Genomic DNA, 23,827 nt, shown 5'->3' on the forward strand with positions numbered 1-23,827 from the left:
ATTTCACTGAACCTCAGTAAACATATAAAATTAATTGTGCTCATTGAACAGTTTGAATAAATCGGTCAATAGTATACTGTGATGATTTGACAGGCATCAATGCCTTATGTTTTCTCTTTATATAGATGGCATTTTGCAGGTGACTGAAGGTTCTTGGAAATGGAAAAAGGGACTCGACTTGACATGACTCAGTCTCAGAGGGTGTGAGCGGTCCCGGTCCAACCTCGTTCACTGGGGGGCTGCTGGATGGCTGCTACAGTTAGTGGTTACTCTGGTGGTATGCGGTCCCGTATATCTTTAGAGTTTGTATTTGATGGCTGGACAATTCTTCCATATTGCACCTTTAAGTTTTGTTTTGGATTCAGTTAAAGGGACAGATTCAGTGGCCTTGGCAGAGGTATGTTCTCTACTGAGAGCTATTCTAGTTCTAATAATTGTGCACTGATGGCACTGATAAATAACAGTGTCCAAGTGTTTATTGAGGTTGTAGGAGCCATAATATTTTTTGCTTTGTAATTTATGTTATCAGGTCACGCTTTTTGTAATCGGCTCCAATGTTATAAACAGGATCCAACCTTTTGCCCGGGCAGGTGTTTCAGCCCGGACAGGTAAATAGTTTTTGACCGCTAACGCAGATGCACACGCTGTGGCTGAAGCTGAGACACGTTGTAGCTGATGTTATTTTGTTTTGTTTACAAAGGAAAGGCTTTAAGTTTGATTATTGAATAAACACACAAAGGACAATAAATGATAAAGTGTTAAAGACAAAGTGTGTCGAGTTAGCAAGTTAATTAGCGCATCAATTAAGTCATCCGGCAGGAAGCAATTCAGTTGCTTTAAGCGTTGGCTTAGTTCCTGTAGAGGTATAATGGTAAATACTAAAACATAGACGCTCATAAATGACTCATGAATGACTCATAAATCAATCATAAATGTCAGGATTCTCTACATGACTTTGCCAACATTAGCAAATATCAACCACAATAAGCCACTGGACATTCTAGGTCAAGTAAGGCTGTGTAATTGAAGAACATAAGTGAATTTAATGAGCAAGGCCTTGTTTTGTTACCTCCACAACAGAAGTAATGTTTGATTGTTGGTTGGTTGGTTTGTCAGCAAGATTATATTAAAACTACTGAATGGATTTCGATGGATCTTGGATGGAGGATGGATCTTGGCCTAGAATAGACCCCATTAACTTTTGTTGCAGATCCGCTTAAAGGGATGGATCCAGGATTTCTTTCTCCGTTTCTTTAACATTGCAAGATAGAGCGTTTCTCTGCATTTTCACTAATTTCTCAGGGAATAATGCATGGATCTTCATACAAAAAATCAGGCGAACCGGATGTTGGTATCTATGAGTGAATACAGTTTTTTACAGACAAAGGGGACCGTTAGGCTTTGGTGGAGGTATGTGCTCTTCTGTGTGCCATTGTAGTTTTGTATGAATTCAACTTTTCATTTCTTTCAAAATAATGAATCTTACTTTCAAAGAGCCGGCAGAACAGAGCAGCTAACATACTGCCATCTATATTTATCTAATAAAAGGATGTGGTGTGTGGTGAATAAATGACAAAATTATTTTTTCCAGGAAATGTTTTAATAAATGATTTTGATACAAAGACATATGAATCCACAAACATGTCATTTTGAGATACAGAATATAAATAACAAAATATTTCAGCTGAATGAGACTTTAATATCGTAATACAAATCAATGTGAATAACCCCTTGAGGTTTTGGTCCATAATGTGTGATTGAGTGTTTGTTCTCTGTTACATTTTAACCCTGGACTGGATTTTATAAAAGCTTTAATGTCTGTATTTAACATGTGTTTTAGTGTTTTTCCACAACTGTTGTGTTGAATCATTTGCCTCAAGGTTATTTCTTTAACTTGTATGTGTGTTGTAACAAATGTTATGTAGGCCTACATTGGAATCTGCTTAAAGATAAAATATATTAGTTTATTTTTATGTAAACATTTTTTATAAAGAGTTTTATTTTTTCATATAAAGGGTTAAAGTGATTGAGATTTTACTGATTGAGATTTACACACACAAAAAAATCGAAGAATGTTTGCCGTACACTTTTACAAAGTCTGCTGCATAAATATATTTGGTGCATTTTGTAGTTTATTGAGTGCAAAATTATCAAGTATAAAAGAAGAACTGGAGGATCTTCAGAAAGCATGATATGTAAAAAAAAAAAAGAAACAAAAAAAAGCCGTATTTCATTATTGTTTTACTGGAACAAGATGTGTGACGTTTTAATTCCAGAGTCCTGAATGCACATGCAAAGTCTCCCATCTCTTTGAAGCTGGACTCGTGGCACTTTTCCATCAATCTATCCGGGGTTATAAGTCCAGGGTTAGTGCTGGCCAGAAACCAGGCTCAGATGGCAAGATTTGCAAAGCATCTTCCCATCCAAAGGATAGCAGCCGTGCTCATTTGGTTCAGGAGAGAGCTGGATGGCACAGACCTGCAGAAAATATCAAAGACTACTTAACTCAGGCTGATTAATGTGTGTCTGTGTGTGTGTTTGCATACGTATAATAAGTGTGTCTGTACAGTTTGCCGACAGAACACCTACCTCACATCTGTAGCAGTTCTCGTGGTAGGAGCGCCCCAGGCATTCAACGTTATAGCTGTCGGTACCATCTTCTTTTGGAATGATTAACTTGTCGCAGGCGTTACACCTTGGAGCATACTTCCTTCATGGACAACATTTTAGAGGAAAGAAAATATAAGAGGAGGTAAGATAACCTTTTAAACTGAGAGAATTCAAGTTACATTCCGGTGACTTAAAGGTACTATAAAAAGGAAAATAAAATAATTAAAAATCTCTCTCTCTCCTTAAGTGAATGTGTAAAGGTTATTTTTGCATGCCGTCATTGTTCACTCTCATACCTGTAATAGTCCTCGAGGCAGTAAACCTCTCCGACTTCCCCCTGAGCGAAAGGTAACTCTCCAATTTGCTGTTTACATGTTGCACAGGTGAAACAGGAAAGATGGTATGCTCGCTCCAGTGCCCGGATCACATGATCTTTAATAGCCTCCCCACATGCCCAGCATAGTTCAAGACTGGCCTAGAAAGAGACAGAAATGTATGAGGAATGGTAATACAAGGAAGATACCAACAATCTACCACACTTATACATCGTCTGTATGATAGCACAGTGTTTAATTTTTTATCTTCCACCAAGGAGGTCATGTTTTCACCCAGGTCAGTTTGTTGGTTTGTGAGCATCATTATACAAAAACTATTGAATGGATTTCCACGAAACTTGGATAGGGGATGGGTCTCAGTCTGGAATAGACCTCATTAACGTTTGGTGGAGATCCAGATAAAGGGACGGATCCAGGATTTTTTTTCTCCCAGTCTTTTACATTGTGAGACAGGGCACTTGTCGACATTTTAATTAATTTCTCAGGGAATAATGCATGGATTTTGATGAAAAAAAATCAGGTGTTTTTAGGTGACTGATATCTATGAGTGGGTAAAAAAGGAGACTGTTGAGCCTTGGTGGAGGTGTGCGCTCTATTGAGTGCCATTTGTAGTTCGAATTGTGTTTTTCCCACTTTCCAAGTAGACGGCTTCCATTAATTTTGTGAAGAATACAAATCGACTTGCAGAGACGCAAAACTTGGTTTGGGAAGGTAATCCACCACAGTGAACATCATTACTCCATTTATTTTAACATTACAGCCCGACTTAAACATAATGTGCAATTGTTACTCAATGTGCTAAGATAACATTACACTGACACCTAAACCAGGTGTAAAAATGTTGATGGATGAAAAAAGTAAAGGAAACCACTCGCTACCTGAGAGGTGAATGTCAAACACAATAGCAGTCTTTTGAAAACATTATTCTACATGGCATGCAAAAAAATTGGTATGGTCCTTTACAAAGATTTGCATACAACATCCTGTAGTGGAAGCTGTTTTGACTTTACCTGGTAGCAGTCTTCACACAGGGGGATACCTGCTTTATTGTAGTACTGTTTACCAGCCAGGGGAATATGACAAGATCTACACTGGAAGCAACCTTCGTGGTACGTCCTGTTCAAGGCCTCTATCGCAGGTTCAGAGAGAGCTACAGGCTTCCGACAGAAGCCACACACGTCTGCATTGTACACAAAGCAGGTTATAATTATATGTGTGTTGTCAAAGTGGAACCGTTTAAATCCTAAGTGGTAAAATGTGTAAACAGAGATCATGTTACCTTTACTCTCCCCGCTTGTGTCTTGGCCATTTTTATGGATCCTAGGAGACTGTTCGTCTTGTTTTAACCCACTAGATGGTGTGCTTGTTTCCACCTTGAATGTAAAGCACATTGTTAGAGTGAAACCGAACTCTGAAGTGACATGTTTGATGGTAGAAGGAGAAAGGGAGCAGAGTGGCTGTAAAGGCCACAGGCTGAAACATAGGAGTCATTCAATAAAATTGGGGTACAGTAATGTCAGGGCATTTCAAGTTTTGTTTTGTTTTGTTTTGTTGCCCCCAACTTACTCTAAACATCTCACCATACATTAGAAACATCCTTCCTCTGCTTTTAATTAAGGGCCATTTAATACAGATAAAGATTCTGATTATTCATGCCCTTTCTCACAGGGAAAAAAAAAACAACAAAACAACTGAATCACTTTCTTTGCTCGAAAACATTAACATGTGCTAATGTCATGTCAGCGGCATGAGCAGGATGGGCACTCGGGGATTCGAATCCAACGCCTATCCCCCTAAGTGTCAGCGTTTGACAACCTGGGGATGAAACCAGAACAATCACCTACCTTTATCCTGAATCGCTGTAAAACATTCTCTGTTGTGTTAACACCATGAAGCCCTGAATCTGTAACATTTTCCCAAACTGGACTGGAGGTGGGGAACTACTTCAAGACGAAAAATAGCTTGGCAGAAAAACAACCGAGGTGCCTCTGAAGGAATTATATAAAAAATAGATTCAGGATTTAAATCCCTTTACAAAATAATGAAAACATGAAAAATACATGTATAAAACCTTGTATAGGTACACACACTGTGGAATAAGATTGGTCCATGATCAAGAAAGGGAAGGTCTGCATATTGTCAGACCACCTGTTGTAACACAGCCCACTTTCCTGAACCTGATGATGGGAACTAAAAGTCTGGAAAGTGATCTGCTCTTGAATGAAAAATGTGTACAGCTGTGTGTTTTGATCATTTATTTGTATCCAAAAGACAGCTGTTTTTTTCCTTCATGATGTGTTTTGCAGATGAGTCTTTACAACCACTGCATAACATAATACAGTTTCTGTAAAAGTTGTGGAAACTTGTAATCCTTCACTGTGGGAAAAAAATGACTTGAGTGCTCCAAGAAAATTCTTTCAGGAAGACATGGATCAAGTGACAACGGAGGCATATACACAAAGATTAGGTTGATTCAAATATGCCTTTTTAGCGGCAGTGTAAGAGAAGTGTGCATACCTCTCTGTTGTAACCTGGCTGCTGGCCTGGGGTCGGAGGGTGGGAGAGAGGCGTCTGGGCAGGAGGAGGGGGTGGAAGTGGTGATGCTTCAGAGAGCGATGGTCCCAGAGATGAAGGCAGTGCAGCAGCAGCAGGAGGAGGAGGAGGAGGAGGAAGAGGGAAAAGCTCTGTTTGGGCAAGACAAGACTCATTTCAAGCCACTTCTTAGTAATTTACACAGAGAAATATTTTTTTTATTCCATGCCTTTCATATAAGTTTCCAGAAGCACTGAAGTATCTTAAAATTCAGATTGATAATATAAATCACAGAATATGAATATAATTCCAGATGCATACTGATGCATAAATGTAGATACATATACAGATTTAAAATACAAATTGGAGTGAATAATAACATACAAAACATTGAAATAAGGAGAGAATAGAAGCTCATAGGGTTATCGCTTTTGTTCCTCATCAGTCGTCAAACTAAAGAGGAAACTTTTCTGCATGTTCCTAAAAAGGAAAGTCAAATGTAGCAGCTGTTCCTCACAGATAATACTATCCTTCCCAACCTGATAACATACTATACAGCCAGTAAGTGTGAGAGGAGGGTTATTTATTTTTTCAAATTAAAAGACTCCTCCAGTGATAACATTGTTGTACTCACAATAGACAATTTAAAAATATATCAGAGCTGATGCAATAAAAACAGACACGTTGTCTGTCATGTTCCATTCTTCTTCCCTGTCAATACGCGACGCCTACATTACCCACGATGCAACTCTAACACTGGCCATTCAGTCAGAGTTTTAGTTGTGGTATGCTAGCAGCAAAGATGGTCAAAGGTTTGGTAACCTCATTGTAACTCCACACCTTGTAAGTCAAACTTGTAGTCTTCAGACCGTTGGCTGTAGAAAACAGGGTTAGGCTTCTGACCCAACAGATGTTGCCTCAAGTGACATCACTTAAGTCAGTTTATCAGACTTCACATAATGCCAAGTGGAGCCTCAAAATGCTTCAAACAACCAATTTCACTCATGTTGCTGTGTTCACCGAGATAGTTCCTTAAACAATATCATAAATCTTGTAAAAGACCACAGTCTCATAGCGGCCATTTTCCTCCTACAGCGCTGCTTAGTACCAGTTTGCAAGTTCTATCAACATTGAGAACCTGACAAATTGTTACCCACTGACTACTCCATCATTGATCAGCAACCGAAAAGATGAAGGAAAGTGAAAACTTGGAGGGGACCTGGGCCATATTTAAAGGTAAAACAACATATCAGCTAACGATAGACTACAGCTTACGTTAGCATTCAACCACTTCCTAGCTTCCTATACATAAATTGGAAATGTGTAAATTATTCTAAAATATCAACACACATCTTGGACACGTTAATTTAAGCCTGTAAAGATGTAATCAAACACTAATTTTAGCTAGGAAGCGGCTGAATACAAATAAGTTATCAAATATGTTGTTTTAACTTGAAATATGACCTGATGCGCCTCCAGATATTTGATATCAATCGTGTTTTCAGTTGCTGATCAATCAATAAGCAGTGCAATGATAATAATTTGCTAGATTGTTTCAGTTTACGTGATTTGTAACATGGAATTCAGCATCAAAACATTATCCCAACATTCGAGCTTTGCATCCATAGGAAAATGACCGCCATGTGAATATGTTCTTTTAAGATCAGGATGCAATAAAGATGAATTTGTTTTTAAGGAAGGACCTCAAATTGGTGGTAGCTGATGATACATGGTTTGGGTATCTTATCATCTCACCAAGTGATTAAAAACAGGATGATGATAGCAATAGAGTTAAATTCAAAATATATTTCAGATTATCTAAGTTTGGTCAAGTGCACTTTTTTTGCATTGAACACTGAACATTTTGTCTGAGTACCTGCAGCACCGCTGTCATCTCCTTGCAGCTGTCCTCTGCTTGGTCCAGGCTGGAATGGTTTTGGGCTCTGAGGGTCTGCAGCTTGGACCGAGGCCCCGGCGTGAAACCGACTTTTGCTGCCCGCTACGCCTTGAGACTCTGCTGGTGAGGGGTCCTCCTTCTTATGTCTGAGGGAAGGGATGGTGTCACTTGGACTGACTCGTACAGCTGTGTGCTGCTTGTCTCTAGCCGGGGAAGTGTGGGCTTGAAGGGCAGGCTGCTGCTGCTGTGTCACAGTGGCTCGATGAGGAGTCACCAGAGTGATGAAGCAAGAGGACACCATCCTTTTTGGTGGAGCTGCTGATGCCATGATTGTATAAAACCCACATACAGCCTAAAACAAGGAGAGAACAATTACTACTGTCCAATCATCAGGAACATAGAAACACATCATAGACTAAACACTGCGTTTGATCTTTTTAAGGAGGACTGGAATATGAAAATAAAACATACTAAGGATCACATGACTTCTTATGCTTATCATCTCAGCAATGTTTAATTTAAGTGTATACGCCCTCTCAGTAAACTTTGTGGGAGCACTCACTCTCACTTGAGAGAGGTAAATTCACACACTCACAGCTCTCATTATCCATAATGAATGGCTTTGGAGGCAGAGAGCACAAATCTGAATCATCTGTTCCCTTTAAACCCACTCAGTCTGGCTGCGAGCTGCCATTACATACCTGAGAGAAACTGTGGTTTTGAAGACAGCTCTGTCTTTTCTTCTGTTCTGTATCTCAAAAACGTCTGGTTTGTTTTCCCTCCTGTAGGCTGCCACTGAGAGAAGACTTTACTCCGGCAGAGAAGGCGACTATCAGCAGAAGGCCACTCCTTTTCCTTCAGCACCTCCCTCGTCCGCCGACCCCTCCTCCTTCTCTGGCTGAATGACAATACCACCTCCCTCCCCGACCGTAAAAGGTGAACAGTTAATCTCGGGCAAAGTGCAGTAAAAAACATGACACATTCATCTACTATGAAAAATTGGCAAGCACGCACACACACTGGCCTGCATGCACGTAGACACACACATACACAAAGAAAGGCATGCAACTGTTGAGCAATCTAACCAAAAGCTTACAGTCAGACATTTTTTTTACAAATGTAATATAGAGAATTACAAGTATCTTGTAAGGTTTTTCGCCCTTAAATAGACAACACAGAGTCACACAGCCACCTCCCACTTCTTTATCTTTTTTCATGCCAGGAGGATGTGACTGTACCTGCCTTTTCCTAACAGCTCTCTATCTCAAACTGTCCCTCTTTCTCTCTCCGGTGCAGCTCTGCCTTATTGTTCTGTCAGCTTTATTTTCCCTACCTCCCTCATTGAGTCTGCCTCCTTTTTTCTTCTCCCTCTTTCCTTCTTCTTCCCTTCCCCCCACTACATTATATCACTTTAGCCCTGACTCGCTATCAGTGTCCATGCTTCCATTTGGGCCTCCCCAGCGTCTGATACTATGTGGTGGACTCCATCGGACTGTTGAGAGCGACTACAAAGGAGCAGCAGCATTACAGTGCCATGAATCAGGGCATTGTGCAAGAGGAGATATTGGTTTATTAGGAGGGGAAGGGGGGGGGCAACAGTGAGTGATGTCTGAGAGAACTATGAAAAAGCTGCTTTGTTGTGTTTGCCGCTCTCCACCAGAGTGCGTCTGAGCAATATCAGGTCCGCTGATCAGCAAAAATATTGTGGTTAGGTTCCAGAGCCAAACCTTGTGAGGTCTACTCCCCTCCCGGTTCAACGGGGAGGATGGAGCGAGAAGCCGACTGTCGAATCAAACTTTCCTGATCGATGTGGGTCAGCGTGAAAGAAGAGCGAGGCAGGAATGTGTGAGAGAGGGCGAACAGGAGACATAGATGAGGAGAGTGATGGGGGTCTCTGTTGTTCCAGCTCTGTGGAAAGGAATGCTGCAGTGATGTCACGGTTGCAGGAGGGAGCTTGCCTTCTGATGACACAATCCCCAGACCTCCACGCTCCGCCCCCCGGCAGCCAAAATCCTCATTAAACTCTCTGAACTTCTTCACTGCTTCGGCAGCATGACCTCTCATTTTACTCACCAACATCACAGTTGAGGATTTTTTTACTCCTTGGTTTGGGTGAGCAGGGCAACAATGGAAAAGAGAACGAAGGGAAGTGGAGGGAAAGTAACAGGAAGAAACAGGAAAAGCAGTGCACAATTGCACGTTGACAAAAAAGTTGATGTTAACTTCCTAACTGTAAACATCTGCAGGGGTGGGAAAACAACTTCCTGCAGAGAAACTCTACCCAAATGTTCCTCAAGTGTGAGTAAGATTTCTGGACTGCTTTGAGCAGAAGTTAAAGGAACAGATTTTTAAAAATGTTTGCGGGGAACAGAGGCCGAGATGTCTCGACGCTCAGGGCCCAGACACACCAAACCGACATCACAGAACTAGTGGCTATGAAGGCTGACTGTCGCATGGCCTCATGTCACCTGTGTCTCGGACAAAAAGTTGCACCTGAACACACCGCAAAGGCTTCAGCCAACAGCCAACTAGTTTGAATGTCCTGCGTCTGCGTTAGGAGAAATAAGCGGCAGTCATTCATATTTTGAAACCAAAAGAAGACTCATGACTGCACATATACAAACCGTTGTTATGATAAAGCAGCCTTAAATGTGTTATGATACCACCTCTAATCAAGAAAATGGCTGATAAAAAATTGCAAATGGTCCTCATGAAGAGGAAAAATCAGGGGCAACCACACAAAGAGTGTGCTAGATAAAACAGCAACAGGCTCAAGGGGGATATGCTTATTTTCTCCATTGCTCTTCTCATGCACTGATATGTTAAGCTGAACAGCCAATCAGAGTGATTTCTCTCAAAAGCTCAAAGGGCCGAAAAGCAGCCAACAAAGGCCAACCAGTGCCAGGACACACAGCAACAGCTAGGTTAGCGTGTGCTCTAATAATGCTGGATCCTACTTTTCCCATAATGCAACTGGTTTGTGTCTTTCATTAGAGCCCCCGGCCTCCTACTTGTTCAATTCTTTCTCCAGTTTGTAAAGAAGCAAAAAAAATAAAAAATAAAAAAAATAAACAAAATCTCATGCCTCAGCTGAGACAACCCTGATGACATCACTACGACCTGGTCAGGGTTTTTCTTCCTAACTAGTCAACACTGTCTACAGAGTCACATAATTATATAACTTCTAATTATATAATTACACGTCATATAAACCTTTTCACAGGCTGAGTGGTAATTCTTATGACGAGTGATCCTCTTGTGTAAAACTGGAGGAGTGGCCCTTTAATTAGCGACATGTGGTCACCGTCAGAGGACCGTGGACGGCCATGTGTCATCCTCATCATTACCATCCTAAAATGTGCAACCTCTTGACCAGTTCCTTTGCCCTTCAAGTGTAATTTTTTAAGTAAGTTTGTAGAATATCTGATCTACTGATGCTAATGTAAAATTCATGTATAAAAAGTTAGTTTAAGGGGAGACACACTTCAGGTGATAGGATCGTTGTTTCATGCATTGGTTAACTTTTAGATTTTGGGCTATTTTGCTTTAATAACAATCCTTCTTTCAGACTAGTGGAAAGAAAGTGTCCAAATACATTTCTATGTGTTTACTTGAGTTCTGATTATTTATCAGTAAATTCATGCAGAAAACACATACTTCATTTTCCTTCTTTCTTTTTGAAACAAGAGTCAATGACACAATAATCCTTTTAAGTGTTGTATTATTAATATCAGAACATCTTGTCTTTGGAGGGAGTCACTGGTATTAGAGGTAGATTTCACTCAGGTACATCGTCAACTGTCATCTGATGTTCTCCATGTGCGTTCCCTTGTTTTGTGCCTGGGCTCCGTTAAGCTCGTATCATCTTCTTCTTCCTAAAAATAAAGCATGAAACAATTAAATGCAAAATGAAATTTTCACAGTACTTGTTACTCACATGTAAACCGGTCTAAAAAAATTAATACATAAATGGCCACATTGAAGAAGTGATGGCTTGAATATCAAAAGGGAAGGTGATTCACACAGACCTGTAACACAGCTTGTAGCAGGTCCTGAGAGAGCAGCATACAGACAGCTTCACCCAGGAAAGTGATGAGGACATGGACGACATCCGACCAGTCACCCACCGTCAGCATGAGCACCAGTATGGCTCCCAGTCTCAGGACGACAGTGTGCAACAGGGCCTCTGTACCAGTCTGCCGATTCTGGTCCTCTGTGTTAGTGACACAAAAACATTACACAGTGAAACTGATAGTCTAAGTGCTGAATCGTAGGCAACTGTACATGTTTCAGTTTCTTGAAGACTTTCACCGCTCATCCAAGAGGCTTCTTCAGCTCTAACTGACTGGAGAGAAGTTGGCTGGCTTTTTAAACTCTGTGTGTTCTTACAGATTTGTTAAGGACACGTGTGGGTCGTTGGTACTGTACAGAAAAAATTACCCCATCACTGGTTTTAAATGGTTATTTCTGATGTCTCATTTCTTTCCTGTTTTCAAGATCCGGATAGCATTTTTAATTTAGTGGCTCTGTGGATGTCTGTGCTACATGTTCTCTTGGAACGTATGTTGTTTGTGATCTTTCATTGTTTCGTTCTGTGACTCGACTGACTCGTTTCTCTTCTGTTATTTGTCACTGAGGATGGGTGAACAAACTTGTTTTTAAGATAAGATGAGATAAGATAATCCTTTTTTAGTCGCACAACAGGGAAATTTGCAATATCACAGCAGCAAAGGGGGTGGCAAAAATAGAGAGCATCATTAAAAACAGTGGTAATAAATAAGTCAAACATATATACAAATATAAGTTAAAAGAAAAGCAGTGGAAACAAGATAACGAATAGTTTTAACAAGAATTAAATTCAAGTTTCAATCCTCAAGTAGTTCATCTGACAATCACCTTGAATATAGAACACCAACATGGTGTAGCAGAGTGTCAGTGGAGTCCAAAACTTCAGAGCATCCTTCTGGGACAGGAAGTGCTCATAAACCGTAGCGGTTGAAGCCACAGTTGCTAGAGCAAAGGCCAAGACAACCGCTCTTTGCAGTGAGGTCAGTATGGTGTGTCCAGAGGTCAGGATGGTGATGCACTTCCCACAGTAACGCTCTGTGCTGTGTAGTGGGTAGAGTCTGGCCACATGGCTCCACAGACTGTGGCTGACACTTGCCAGTGCCCAGCTGAGAGCAGCTGCCAAAAGCAAGCTGAGAGAGCTGTGTGGAGCCCCCTGATGGAGGAAGGCCAGAGTACACGTGAGGCCACAACCCAGGGAGAACTGGCACTGGATGAGGAGCAGATCCAGGCCTCTGCCGTTGGCATCCTGAGGTTAGATAAGTACAGGAGCGTGGATAAAAATAGATCAGATTGGCAATAGAAAGGGGTTAAATAAATGCGTTACCAGCTGATCTGTTCATGTGCATAAGGAACTCACCGTTCGTGCTGATGCCCAGGCAGAAACAGCTCGGAGACAAAACTCCAGCACTATGAGAGAGGAAACCCTCGAGCCCACCAGAGACAGGAGGACAGCCACGGACCAGAACTGGAGAGTCGATCTCCAGCTGCCTTTTAGGGAGTTAACAGGAGAGGATGACTGCTGTTTGCTTTCAGTTTCAGATTCAGAATCACTGTAGGAAAGAAAATGACACAATAGATATATATATATATATATTATCTTTATTTACAGACTCGATGTCCAGGTGTAAAAAACACACACAATAAACAGACAAACATAAGATTACACATACATTACACATGTATGCTCAATGGTTAAAAAACATACACATGTTGGTTCAAATATTTCCAAAAGCTGGAGAAATATCTTGTCTCACTTTGGGTAGGGTCAGTCAATGATATTATAATCCCATTCCTAGAATCAATCAGCCGACGCATACATTTAAACATAAAATTCCTAAGTAATGCCTGAAAAGTGGGAACATTACAGTTCACAAACATCTTGCTAGCACTTTCCCACCTTGGGTATTTTAACAGGATTCTAAGAGCATCGTTATATGCCACCTTAATCTTATTCATCTTTGCTTTACTATGGCTACACCACAGGTGTGCTGTGTAAAGCGGAGTGCAGTATGCTCTAAAAAGAGCTGTTTCAACTTCATCAGTGCACATATGAAATTTGTGTGCCAGCATATTTGCCTGAGCATATAATTTATAGCACTGGCGCTGAATATCATCATCATCACTAAGGTCATTCCTGATGATATGCCCTAAGTATTTTACTTTGGTTACAATAACTAGCTCTTGTTCAGACAGGTAAAAGGAGGGAAACTTTAGCTTCTGATCCTCCTTAGTTCTAGCTATCATGATAACACTCTTTTTGGGATTAAATTTGATGTCAAACTGCAAACCATACTTAGTAAAAACTCTGAGCAGTTGCTGTAAGCCAGCACTATGGTGACATAACGATTAAATCATCAGCGTACATTAAATGGTTAATAAGTTGATTCCCCACCATACATCCAGTCTTACACTCTTCTAATTCTCCTAGACAGACCATTCATATACAGGTTAAAAAGGACAGGTGACAATATTCCGCCTTGTCTGACCCCATTGGTAACAGGGAATGGGGTTGATATTGTTTTGCCCCATCTAACTTGAATGGTTTGGTGAGAGTACCAATAATGCAGAATTCTTATTAAGTATGCGGGCACCCCTCGCTCTTGCAACTTAATAAACAGTTTGCCATGATTAATGCGATCAAAGGCTTTGGACGCATCTAAAAAGCACATAAACATAATAGATATGCTGCAAATATAAAACCCTGTATAGATATGAAATGTTTTGTCTCCTTTTTACAGAATAATCTCACCTGCATGTTTGAATGAAGTTGTTAACTCTCATCAAATTGCACAGCACTGATATTCCACATGCTCCCACAAGACCTTTAAAACATGAACATCACAACCAAAACATAAAAAAAATAGTTTACACAGAAATTCTGAGGATTTTTGTTGAGGAGAAAAAGTCAAAACAGTAAACTCACCTTGTAAGTAACTGTCTATTGGGTTTGAATCAAAAGTTGATGATTCAGAAGTTCCCAGGATCCAGGAGAAGGGGAGAAACATTTTTGTGTCGCTATGATCTCCCACTCATGCTGCTTCGATCCTGATTAGAAACTACAAGTCAGTTAATGCTGAATTCCTGGGAGCCAAAACCTCACGTTGTCTTTATTTGTTCCTGCTGATCAGGTCCGAGCGCGCTCCATGCTGCAGCTCCAAAGGTCAAATGTGATTTGACTGTTTTTGTCAGTTTAATCACTTCCTGATGAAAGAGGCGGAAAATCCTCTCAAAAACATGATTAGACTCAAAGAGCAATCAGACCCCTCTGAACTGGGCCAGAATCAAGTCTCACTTTGTTTACAATGCAGCTAAGACATTGTGTATTTTCAAGATTAAAGCACTTACAATTCAAATGAAGGCTCTTTAACACATTTCATACAAAAATTTATTGTTATTATCATCATCATTATTACAACACACTGCTGTTCAAAGGCCTTAAATACCCGTAGGTTACATTTCTGTAAAGAAAAACATCATATGAAATGGCATTCTTGGCTTCAGGTATGAGTAGTTCATATGCCATTCCCATGAGGTGTCTTTCTTTACATATAACAAAGCAACTAAAGTTATCCATTCAAGTCTGAACAATTCCAAACATGATATACAGAGCTTATTTTTTTTATTAACCCAGATCTGTTCTCCAGGTCATCAAACGCCATATGAGTCTCCCTCCTCTCATTTCAGCTTTGTGAATTGATCATGTGAGGTATTAAAGTAAAACCTGATAGTTAATCACCGACTTCATTGTTCTGTAAAATCCTGATATGTGATGTGTCCAGCCTCTGTCTGTCAAATGGTTACAAAATCCAGCACCTCGAAAGCTCATCGGGGAATATCTTAAATGTTCAAAGTAACGGTCATTGCCAAGAAATAATCCAGCGAGTACCTTTCTCCTAAAACGAAAACTTAACATTTCAACATATTTATTTTGGTACAGATTTAACCATTCAGACATAATGTGCTTATTATGGAGCTTTAGACATGCTGGTCGATGGATTTTATTACAGTTGACAGAGGTAGGCTAGCTTTTCCCTCTGTTTCAAGTCTTTAAGATAAGCTAACCAACCAGCTGCTGGATGTAGCTTTATATGTACTGCACAGACACGGGAGTGGTATCAATCTTCTCATCAAACTCTCTGCTTTAAAATATTTCCCAGAGTGTTGAACTTTAGCTTTAAAGCAGCATTATGTAGAAAATGTGTGATATATATAAATGCAACGCTGTGATCCTACCCTCTCACTGAAGTTACATAATGCAGAAACAAGTGATAGCTGTGACAGAGACACCGCTCACCCTGTTACAAGACACTGTACCATCAACATGACTTTGAAACTGTTATTCAGGGTAAAAAAAAGTTACATAGTGTTGCTTTAAACTCAGTGTTTTATCAACAGATGGACCGCTTATGTAGCTTAATGGAGTCCAGTCAGTCAAACTCAGAGTTTGGGGTGCTTCAGCTCCGTCTCTAGCCTTGTTTGTCCTTCACTGTCTGTTGCCTCATCACATCCCAGAACAGCATGCTGAGCACTGTGTGCGGGGCCAAACGCAGGAAGACAGGGCCCATGCCTTTATACAAGCCCAGCAGGCCCTCAGCTTGGCACACCTTCAGCATACAATCTGAAAATCCATGGTACAGACGTCCCTGAAAGCCAGACAAGGAAAAACAACTTAAGCTTTGCGTCCTGACTTGATCTTGGAGCAAGTCTTTTGTGCCATTATTGAGTGCAAGAACAATTAAGATGGAAAGACCTCAATTAAACTCACTCTATGAGATTCATCCACCGGCTGGTTGTAGAGACGTGTACTGATGACATCAAACGGTGTCATGGTGAACGCCACAGCCACTCCACTGATCATGGCTGCTATCAAGGCCGTGAGCCAGCTGTTTGGACTAAACAACTGAGAGGAAAGAAAAAAAAAAAGATTAGTAATCAAGGTTTGACTTTTGGCTGATGCAGCTGTCTGGTTCCATGCACAGTAAAAACGTCAGCCGTTTGTCACACCCACCTGTGACTGTGACACCCAGTTCTTGGCCGAGGTGAAGGTTGCCAGCTGAGCAGCTGATCCAACCATGACTCGAGGCACGGCCCCGTTCACTCCCCTCCAAAGGCCAGTTAAACCTTCTCTTCTATAGATGCTAACAAAGGCATCAGACATTCCCTGAAATGGAAGAATGAAATAGTACTTCATTTTTGTTTAGGAGCATTTTTCTGATGTCAGTTTTCTGCTGATAACAGAGTTTTAATGTTGTGTGTATAAGCATGCATTTACAGCTTTGGGATCACTGGGTCGCATAATCAATGTTGTATTTCTGTCTTTTTCTTTATCCACCACTACAAAAGTTTTCTTTGTAAATGTTGACCGCCTTCATGGATGACTGAATACGCCTAGTTGGCCTGACTTCAGCTCTTACATAATGCGGCATCAGTACAAAGTTCAAACACAGTAAAATATCTGTCAGTGGCGAAATGTAAATAAGTGCATTTACTCAAGTATAAATACCTCAAAATTGTACAAAACCAATAAAAAGGTGAGTGACCACCAGTTTAATTGATATTCCCTGGAGCGCACACAGAATAGAAACCTGATTTAGAGAAAAACAAAGCAAAGATATTTATTTTTGTTATGTCCGCAGATTTTGCATCACTGTGATCACTGTGTAACCTATGATGCTTTGTTGTGAATAAATTGCCAAAAGGTCATAAATAGAGTTAGAGACGGATCAATAATATATATTTTCTCTCCATAATGAGTGCTTTAACTCTGGATACTTTAAGCACATATTTCTGGTAACACTTACATGCGTTTACTCTGAATTTTGAATGAAAGAGATTGGTTATGTTGTTGTAAGAGGGATGATTGAAAGGTTCATGGCGACAGGTAGAAGGAGATGAGTTATACAGCTCTCGCTCCAAGCACAAGCAGTTCAACTCTTGCTCCCTCTCTAGACATAAAAGGCTCATTCTAACGTATCAAAACACGACAATTCTTAATATCAGGTGATTGTACAGTAATTAAAACACAATTTATAAATATACTGTCTTCCATTTCTACCAATAGATCTTTCTAAATTCTTCACACCAGACCTTTAAGATGGTAATTTGACATTTTGTCAGTGTTTGCGATGTGATCACTGCTTGGTCTGCTTTCGACTTCGACAAAGAAGGGGTGCGTGCGCTCCACAACCACCGGACTACGTGTGAAAATGACTATGTTGAAAAGTAAATGTGTTTTCTGAAATTCCTTCGACCTTAAACTGCCATCAACGTATCAATCATCCTTAGTACGTTTACACTCTGGCATTGCTGCTTTTACTTGAAGCTCCTGTTTGTAAGGTAGTTTATTTTTGCATCTCATTACTTGCGCTTTGGGTTACCCAAACTCATCGAACACTACTGTGTTTTTCAACTCATTTTGGCCAATTGCCGATACAGACATATGCACTTTTTTTTCAACCTAACTGCAGAGAACATCGAGTCTCTCTTAAAGAAGAATTTACATATTATTATGTCTACTCTTGGCAGAAATTGACAAACAATGCTTTTTAAAATAAACACATTCACTAAATCTACTTCATTAATGGTTGACGTGCGGTGTGCGCATTATTAAAACGTTATCTTATCAGCCTGTCAAACTGGCCGATGCTGATATTTCATTAGCGAAAAAAAAAAAATTGGGGGCCATCTTTTTGTACCTTTATTGCATCGATTACTACCTTTGGTCAAGAAAGGGAGATGAGAGAGAGAGGACGACATGCAACAAAGGGTCAGTGGTGGAATCTAACCTGGGCAGCTGAAGAAAGGATTCAGCCTTTTGTACATGGGGCGTATGCTCTACCAGGTGAGCTCCTTGAACGCACCAATATTTAATCCGAAATACTGATGACTTTCTGATAATATCGTGCATCCAAATTCCAAATATATTTAAAATATGGTGTATTTGTGTGTACTTATTTTGTCCGTCTCACCAGATGGTTGTGCTGGTGGCCTACTGCTATGGCTTCCACCGTTTGAGCCTGCAGATGTGTCTTCACCTGTGAAGAAAAAACAACACACAAGGTTTTACTGTGCATTCAGACTGTATGAGATACTGTGCCAAAAAAAAAAAAAAGTAAGCACAGACAAAACCAGACTGGTCACTAAGTTGGATAATGTCTGCGTCAGACTAAGATGAGTTATGTAACGATTACAGGTAACAATCACCAGGTGTGCGGTTCATAACACATCTGTTTCCGGGTAACCTCAATTCCTCAGTGACTCATTTGGGTGAAACCTTACAATCAACAACTGTTGAAGCAATTATAGCACAAAACTAAGACGCCACTCTACTGGATCTCATTTCGAGGGTCAATAAAAAATAACCTTCACCTCTCCTCTTTGAACCGCCACCAGCAGCACACAGCAAGGAGCCACAAGATACTGTATATTTTTGGCAGCAGTGGGTAGGTGGAGGCACAGTGCAGGGTATATTTAGTGACCCAGATATTCACAGGCTCCTCATCAAATAATATTGTCTTTCCATGACGGAGCAGAAGGTTACATGGTTTAGAATGTATTGACGACAACACTGCTTCTGTCGCTTAAACAGGGACATGCAGAGGACGTTCATGAACCGGTGCCGGATATCAAAGAGTCATTTGAGACTGGTTTTCATGTCAGTTAAGAAAATAAACATTTATGAGTCTCGCCACTTTTTATGGATGCACATTAGATCTGAATCTATCTGATGAAAGCTGAGCGGGAGCTGCATGTTGACAGATGAGTAATGAAGAGATATGTTGCTCATCCATCCGTAAGATCGTCATACTGTTTTATCTTGTGTTCTGTCAAACTACATGTGACCTGCGACTGACCTGACTACATACACACCTACGTGACATTACGTCTCCTTCAAAGCTCTCTGCCGGATAAAAATAGAGTCAGGACATTTCAGACGCCCCTAGAAACTGAGCAAGTGTGGTTTCATGTGTCTGTTTGTAATGACTTGCAATGTTGTTGTTGTTCCAGTTAAACTATGATCGTCCGCGATGTCAGGTTTGAGGTTTGTTTTTTTCCGTCTCCCAATTAGAAAGATGCTGTTGTTTTCATTCATTCTCCATTGAAATTCACTTTAATAACGTCCCTTTATATGGCGCAGAAGAGGATTTTTTTAAAACATTAGTTTCAGTCCATAATGGTTTTTGAAATCTTCCATATTTATCATCATTTTAGTGCCAAATTCCCTCTCTGTAGTCCTCTACAAAAGCTCAGCAAGGGAACACGATATGGGGAAACATAATGGGGGAATTTCACACAAGGAACAAGGTAAATTTATGTATTACTCTACAACAACATATACTGGAAGGGCATTTGTTAAAAAAACTGACCAAGAATGCATTACTTTTCCCATTCCTCCACTTTATTTATGTCTTAGATTCTCATTTTACTTGAGTGATTTTCTTTCTATACATAGTTTGAGCTTTGTTGGAGGGAGCCTGAGAATTAAGAGTTTCATTGCCAAGGATGGCTTCACTGCATCTGTTGTGCACATGACAATAAAGGACTTGATACTTTGAAAGCTATCCACATGATTAGACTAAATCAGACTGCTGAGACCTCACATAAGCTTTGTCTAAACTTCTAAAGCAACACGATGTCACCTCACAGGTATCGCCTCTTTTACACAGAGATTCCACAATAGTGCTGCAACGAAGGCTCGCCTCGACACTGCCTTTGTTTTTTAAAACACACAACGCTGCTCCGGTGTGTCATTACGCAGATGTTGATTCGTCTCTGCTACTGCTCTGTTGCTACCTCCCCTGGTGGATCAGAGCGGACCAAAAGTGTCCCCCCATTCCAACTGTTGTCTTGCTCCAAAGAGTTACATATTGTTGCTTTAAAAAGTATTTAACACAGAAATGAGAGCTGTGGATCTTGTCCCCCATCATTTGCATGAACATTTTGTTAGGAGAGGATCTGTTAAAGTATGGAAAGTAGAAAAGATTACAGAGGCTAAAACCCTTTTCAATGCACAAGTGGTCCATAACTTTGTTGCACAGGCTTACAAGCTGACATATGTGTCATATTGCTGCAGATTATTACTTCAGGGAAGGTGATCCAACTGGTTCGAATGAGTTGGTAATTGTTTAAACATACAACCTGTTTGCTTTAAAAAAAATAAAAAAAAAACAGTGTTACACTGAAACCTTTTGCATTATATATCTGAACACAGTTACCCATATCGTCTTTCCACATTAGCTCTCCTGTCTTCCTTTAGCGCACGTCAGTTGTTTGGGGGTTAATTAACTTAGGTTTAAATTAGGTTTCGTGTGTGTGAGGTTGAGTGTAACCTGATCATGTGATCATATGTGGTCCGTGGGGTGTCAGTTTCCTGTTAATCTTAGTTTTGGACCACAAACAGATACAACAGAGACCACGAAAGTGACATTTAAGGGACATATTTTTGAATGGTCACAAGAAAAGGGTGCATACGACTGTTTCATATATTTCACATCGGAGTGTCATTTTTTGGACAAACACAAGACACTAACATACACTAACTGGTCACAACATAAATGTACCTAAAATGGCTTGTAGTGTCAACCTGTCATGACATATAGAGCAAAAGTTCTCCTCAGGAGCCACTCAAGGGGTCATAAGATGAATATGTGAGATTCACCATTGCGGGAAATAAAAAAAACATTGTTTTATATTCCATAGTTTCACCTCTTCATCCAACTCACAAACATTCACCCTTTTTTGAGGGGTTGCAGGTGGAGACTGTGGTGTTTTCAGGGGTCATAAGAAAAAGGTAAACTTACCAGGTAAGCAGGAGAGGCAATGAAGGCACCCAGCGCCCCGGCCGCTGCCCCTGACAGCAGACTCCCCCCATGGAACGAGGTGATACCCAGAGCTTCACAGTAGGAGTAGGACCCCAGCCTCACTCCATTCATCACGCCCTGGTAGATCAGCCCGACTGAGAGCCCCTTCTGCAGGCCCCGGAGCCCGTCCGTGCGGCCCACCACCCAGAGAGCCTGCAAGACTCCTCGGTAGTGTCTCTGGTAGGATCCCCTCGCACGCAGCTCTCCCTGGAGCTGCAAGCGGGTCTTTACAACCTCCAGGGGATTGGTGAACACACAGGCGGCACAGCAGGCGAGAGCACCCAGGGCGAAGTCCAGAGGTGGCCAGACAGCTGGAGGAGGCGGCGAGGGGCCGAACACACCACGGGGTACGGCGGACACAGTGGATGCCATTCTGTGGGGAGGTTGGGCAGCAAACACAGACTGTTCTGGGGAGGCTTGCAGCAGCCGAGCACTGGTCATCCCTGAGAGGTGGATTTGAGGAGTTTGTCCTGTGATGACTTGTCCCCCTTTGTTTTCAGTTTGTCAGGGAACAGGGAGATGTATTGTTCTTGGTACAGAACAGAGAAACAAAAGCTATCAGCTGGTGTGATAACTCATTTAGTATCTTCTTGGCATGTCTCCCTTTGGTGTCCTTTCGTTAGCTTACTTGACAGTCAGGCTGTTCAACAGAGGCACTATCTGCAATAAAATGTAATCATATTGAATTGTGAGGTCCAAGTTCAGGCTGAGCTCTACGTATCAGGACAGACAGTGCATGTGTGTTAAGAGAAAAGGCTGATATGAGTCCTGCTGGAAGGGAAAACATTCACTTTTTAGCTCCTGACAGACATCTTACAGATATCTTAAAAACCTGTCACACAACATTTCCTGCTGTATATATATATATATATATATATATATATACACACACATTTATACACATCTCTAAACCTGCAGCGGTAAAATTCAACAACACTACAGCTGACAATGAGAGGCACAAGCTTCCAAATCAAACATTTAAGGATGCAGGACCACCTCAAAATCACCTGACATGGACAAGTCAAGCACCAGTCCTCTTGAATTCATTCAAACCACCCTACAACTACACACACGAGCTGAGCAGAAGTACCAGAGGCAAACACCCTCAGGTAGAAGACTCCTCTCCTGCGCCTCTGGGAAAGTTATCAATAATATCTATTCAATTTGGTGACTTGGTTCTGAAAACTCACAGTGTTCAGCGCTCCTGAGCAGCTCCATTCTTCCTCTCTCCCCCATCATTGTAAACATGTGTCCTCAGCACATTCATTGTCAGAGTCTCCTCCCACTCCCTGGAGTCGGAGCCAATGGAGTGTCAGTGCTATCTGCCACATCCCCACATCCCCGAGTGCGCGCCAATCAGATGTCTCGGCTCTAAAACTGCCCCTGCACCAGTCCAATCAGAGCTCTCTGGGTAAAAGGTTATTGTTGGTCAAAGAGGAGGGGTGGGGTGTTTGAGGGAGAGGAGAGTAGGGATAGGTGTCCGAAACAAGGTTAATCTGCCAAAGATAGTCTGGATAATCTCAGAAACAAAACAAACAAATTTGTGCTCTGTTTCACTCCAGGACCACAAACCTGAAATCGACCTGTTTGTTATATTGTGATTGTTTTATAGACATTTTGAGCAAAATGACTCTGTAAACAATGAAAAGTAATGTGGTACATCTGTTGAGAAATCATAAATACTCGGAGGTATGTTGTGAAATGTATTGGCTTTAAATGACAGTGGGAACAAATGATGCCACTCGCAGTTCAGATGACTCAGATGCCCCTTTACTTTATGTGCTGTATGTAAAAGAGACACTAGAGGGCGCTCTTCTACAGCTCTTCACCGTCAGATACATGACTCACTGAATACATTAAATTGCAAATCAGTACTTAATGCTCAGATGTACTATAAGGAACTTTTAACTGGTAATTAATCGGCAGGAAACCAGACCATCAGCAGGAAGATTGGGTATTTCCCTGTTATAGTCATGTTAGTCACGCAGCTGGTTTCAGACTCTGGGTCGAACAAGTCATACAATCCATGGTGGAGTCCTTAACATGAATTGAGGAGTGTCACATCCTGAAGCAATAAGCTGCTCTGTAGTCTGATGATACGATACGGCACTAAAACAAAGAAGAAGAAAATTCAACCTTTTAATGATGTAATGATACAAACGCAGAATTTGTTTCGCCATAACTGAATAAACAAGAAAATAAGGTCCCAGAACACCGTTTGGAGCTATAAAGGTGGCAGGGTCTGCCAAATATAAACAAAGTGAAACAGTATGACATTGTGCTGTCCTTTCAGGTCATTTTGTTTATTCAGTCATGAAAACAAGGAGTTTGTTTGTATAGTTTAAGCATAACAAAATCTGTCAATGAAGATCTTTCACTTTTGATATGAATGTCTTCCCAAAACTACAAAGTGCCCCTTCAAACAAAATTAAATTTGTTTTACCATCAGCAAAGCCACAAATAGAAACATTACCTCATTGTAACAAACAGCTGTCTCACTCCCTTCTTTCCTTCACAAAAAAATT

At 40.9% G+C, this 23,827-nt stretch overlaps 3 protein-coding genes across 4 annotated transcripts; all 3 read right to left on the reverse strand.

Moving 5' to 3' along the window:
• Nucleotides 1-1,581: 1,581 nt before the first annotated feature.
• Nucleotides 1,582-8,272, reverse strand: fblim1 (filamin binding LIM protein 1). The gene is made up of 8 exons (XM_030419377.1): nt 8,076-8,272; nt 7,354-7,726; nt 5,463-5,629; nt 4,225-4,318; nt 3,956-4,125; nt 2,907-3,085; nt 2,590-2,710; nt 1,582-2,478 (listed from the first exon to the last, which is right to left on the reverse strand). The coding sequence occupies exons 2-8, from the start codon at nt 7,700-7,702 to the stop codon at nt 2,368-2,370; spliced, it is 1,191 nt and encodes a 396-aa protein (XP_030275237.1). The 5' UTR covers nt 7,703-7,726; nt 8,076-8,272; the 3' UTR covers nt 1,582-2,367.
• Nucleotides 8,273-11,078: 2,806 nt separating this feature from the next.
• On the reverse strand, nt 11,079-14,533 carry LOC115583023 (transmembrane protein 82-like). Its single transcript, XM_030419386.1, has 6 exons — nt 14,366-14,533; nt 14,192-14,264; nt 12,800-12,992; nt 12,271-12,688; nt 11,403-11,587; nt 11,079-11,249 (listed from the first exon to the last, which is right to left on the reverse strand). Exons 1-6 carry the CDS (start codon nt 14,445-14,447, stop codon nt 11,169-11,171), a joined length of 1,032 nt encoding a protein of 343 aa, XP_030275246.1. The 5' UTR covers nt 14,448-14,533; the 3' UTR covers nt 11,079-11,168.
• Nucleotides 14,534-14,811: 278 nt separating this feature from the next.
• On the reverse strand, nt 14,812-22,588 carry slc25a34 (solute carrier family 25 member 34). Of its 2 annotated transcripts, none has more exons than XM_030419384.1 (6): nt 22,493-22,588; nt 21,243-21,962; nt 18,411-18,476; nt 16,451-16,603; nt 16,208-16,342; nt 14,812-16,085 (listed from the first exon to the last, which is right to left on the reverse strand). In XM_030419384.1, the coding sequence occupies exons 2-6, from the start codon at nt 21,741-21,743 to the stop codon at nt 15,909-15,911; spliced, it is 1,032 nt and encodes a 343-aa protein (XP_030275244.1). In that variant the 5' UTR covers nt 21,744-21,962; nt 22,493-22,588; the 3' UTR covers nt 14,812-15,908. The 2 variants fall into 2 exon arrangements, with proteins under 2 accessions (XP_030275244.1, XP_030275245.1); XM_030419385.1 differs by having other exon boundaries at nt 21,243-21,958; nt 22,493-22,567.
• Nucleotides 22,589-23,827: the final 1,239 nt, after the last annotated feature.

This window comes from Sparus aurata, chromosome 6, assembly GCF_900880675.1.
Source record: "Sparus aurata chromosome 6, fSpaAur1.1, whole genome shotgun sequence".
NCBI lineage: Eukaryota > Metazoa > Chordata > Actinopteri > Spariformes > Sparidae > Sparus > Sparus aurata.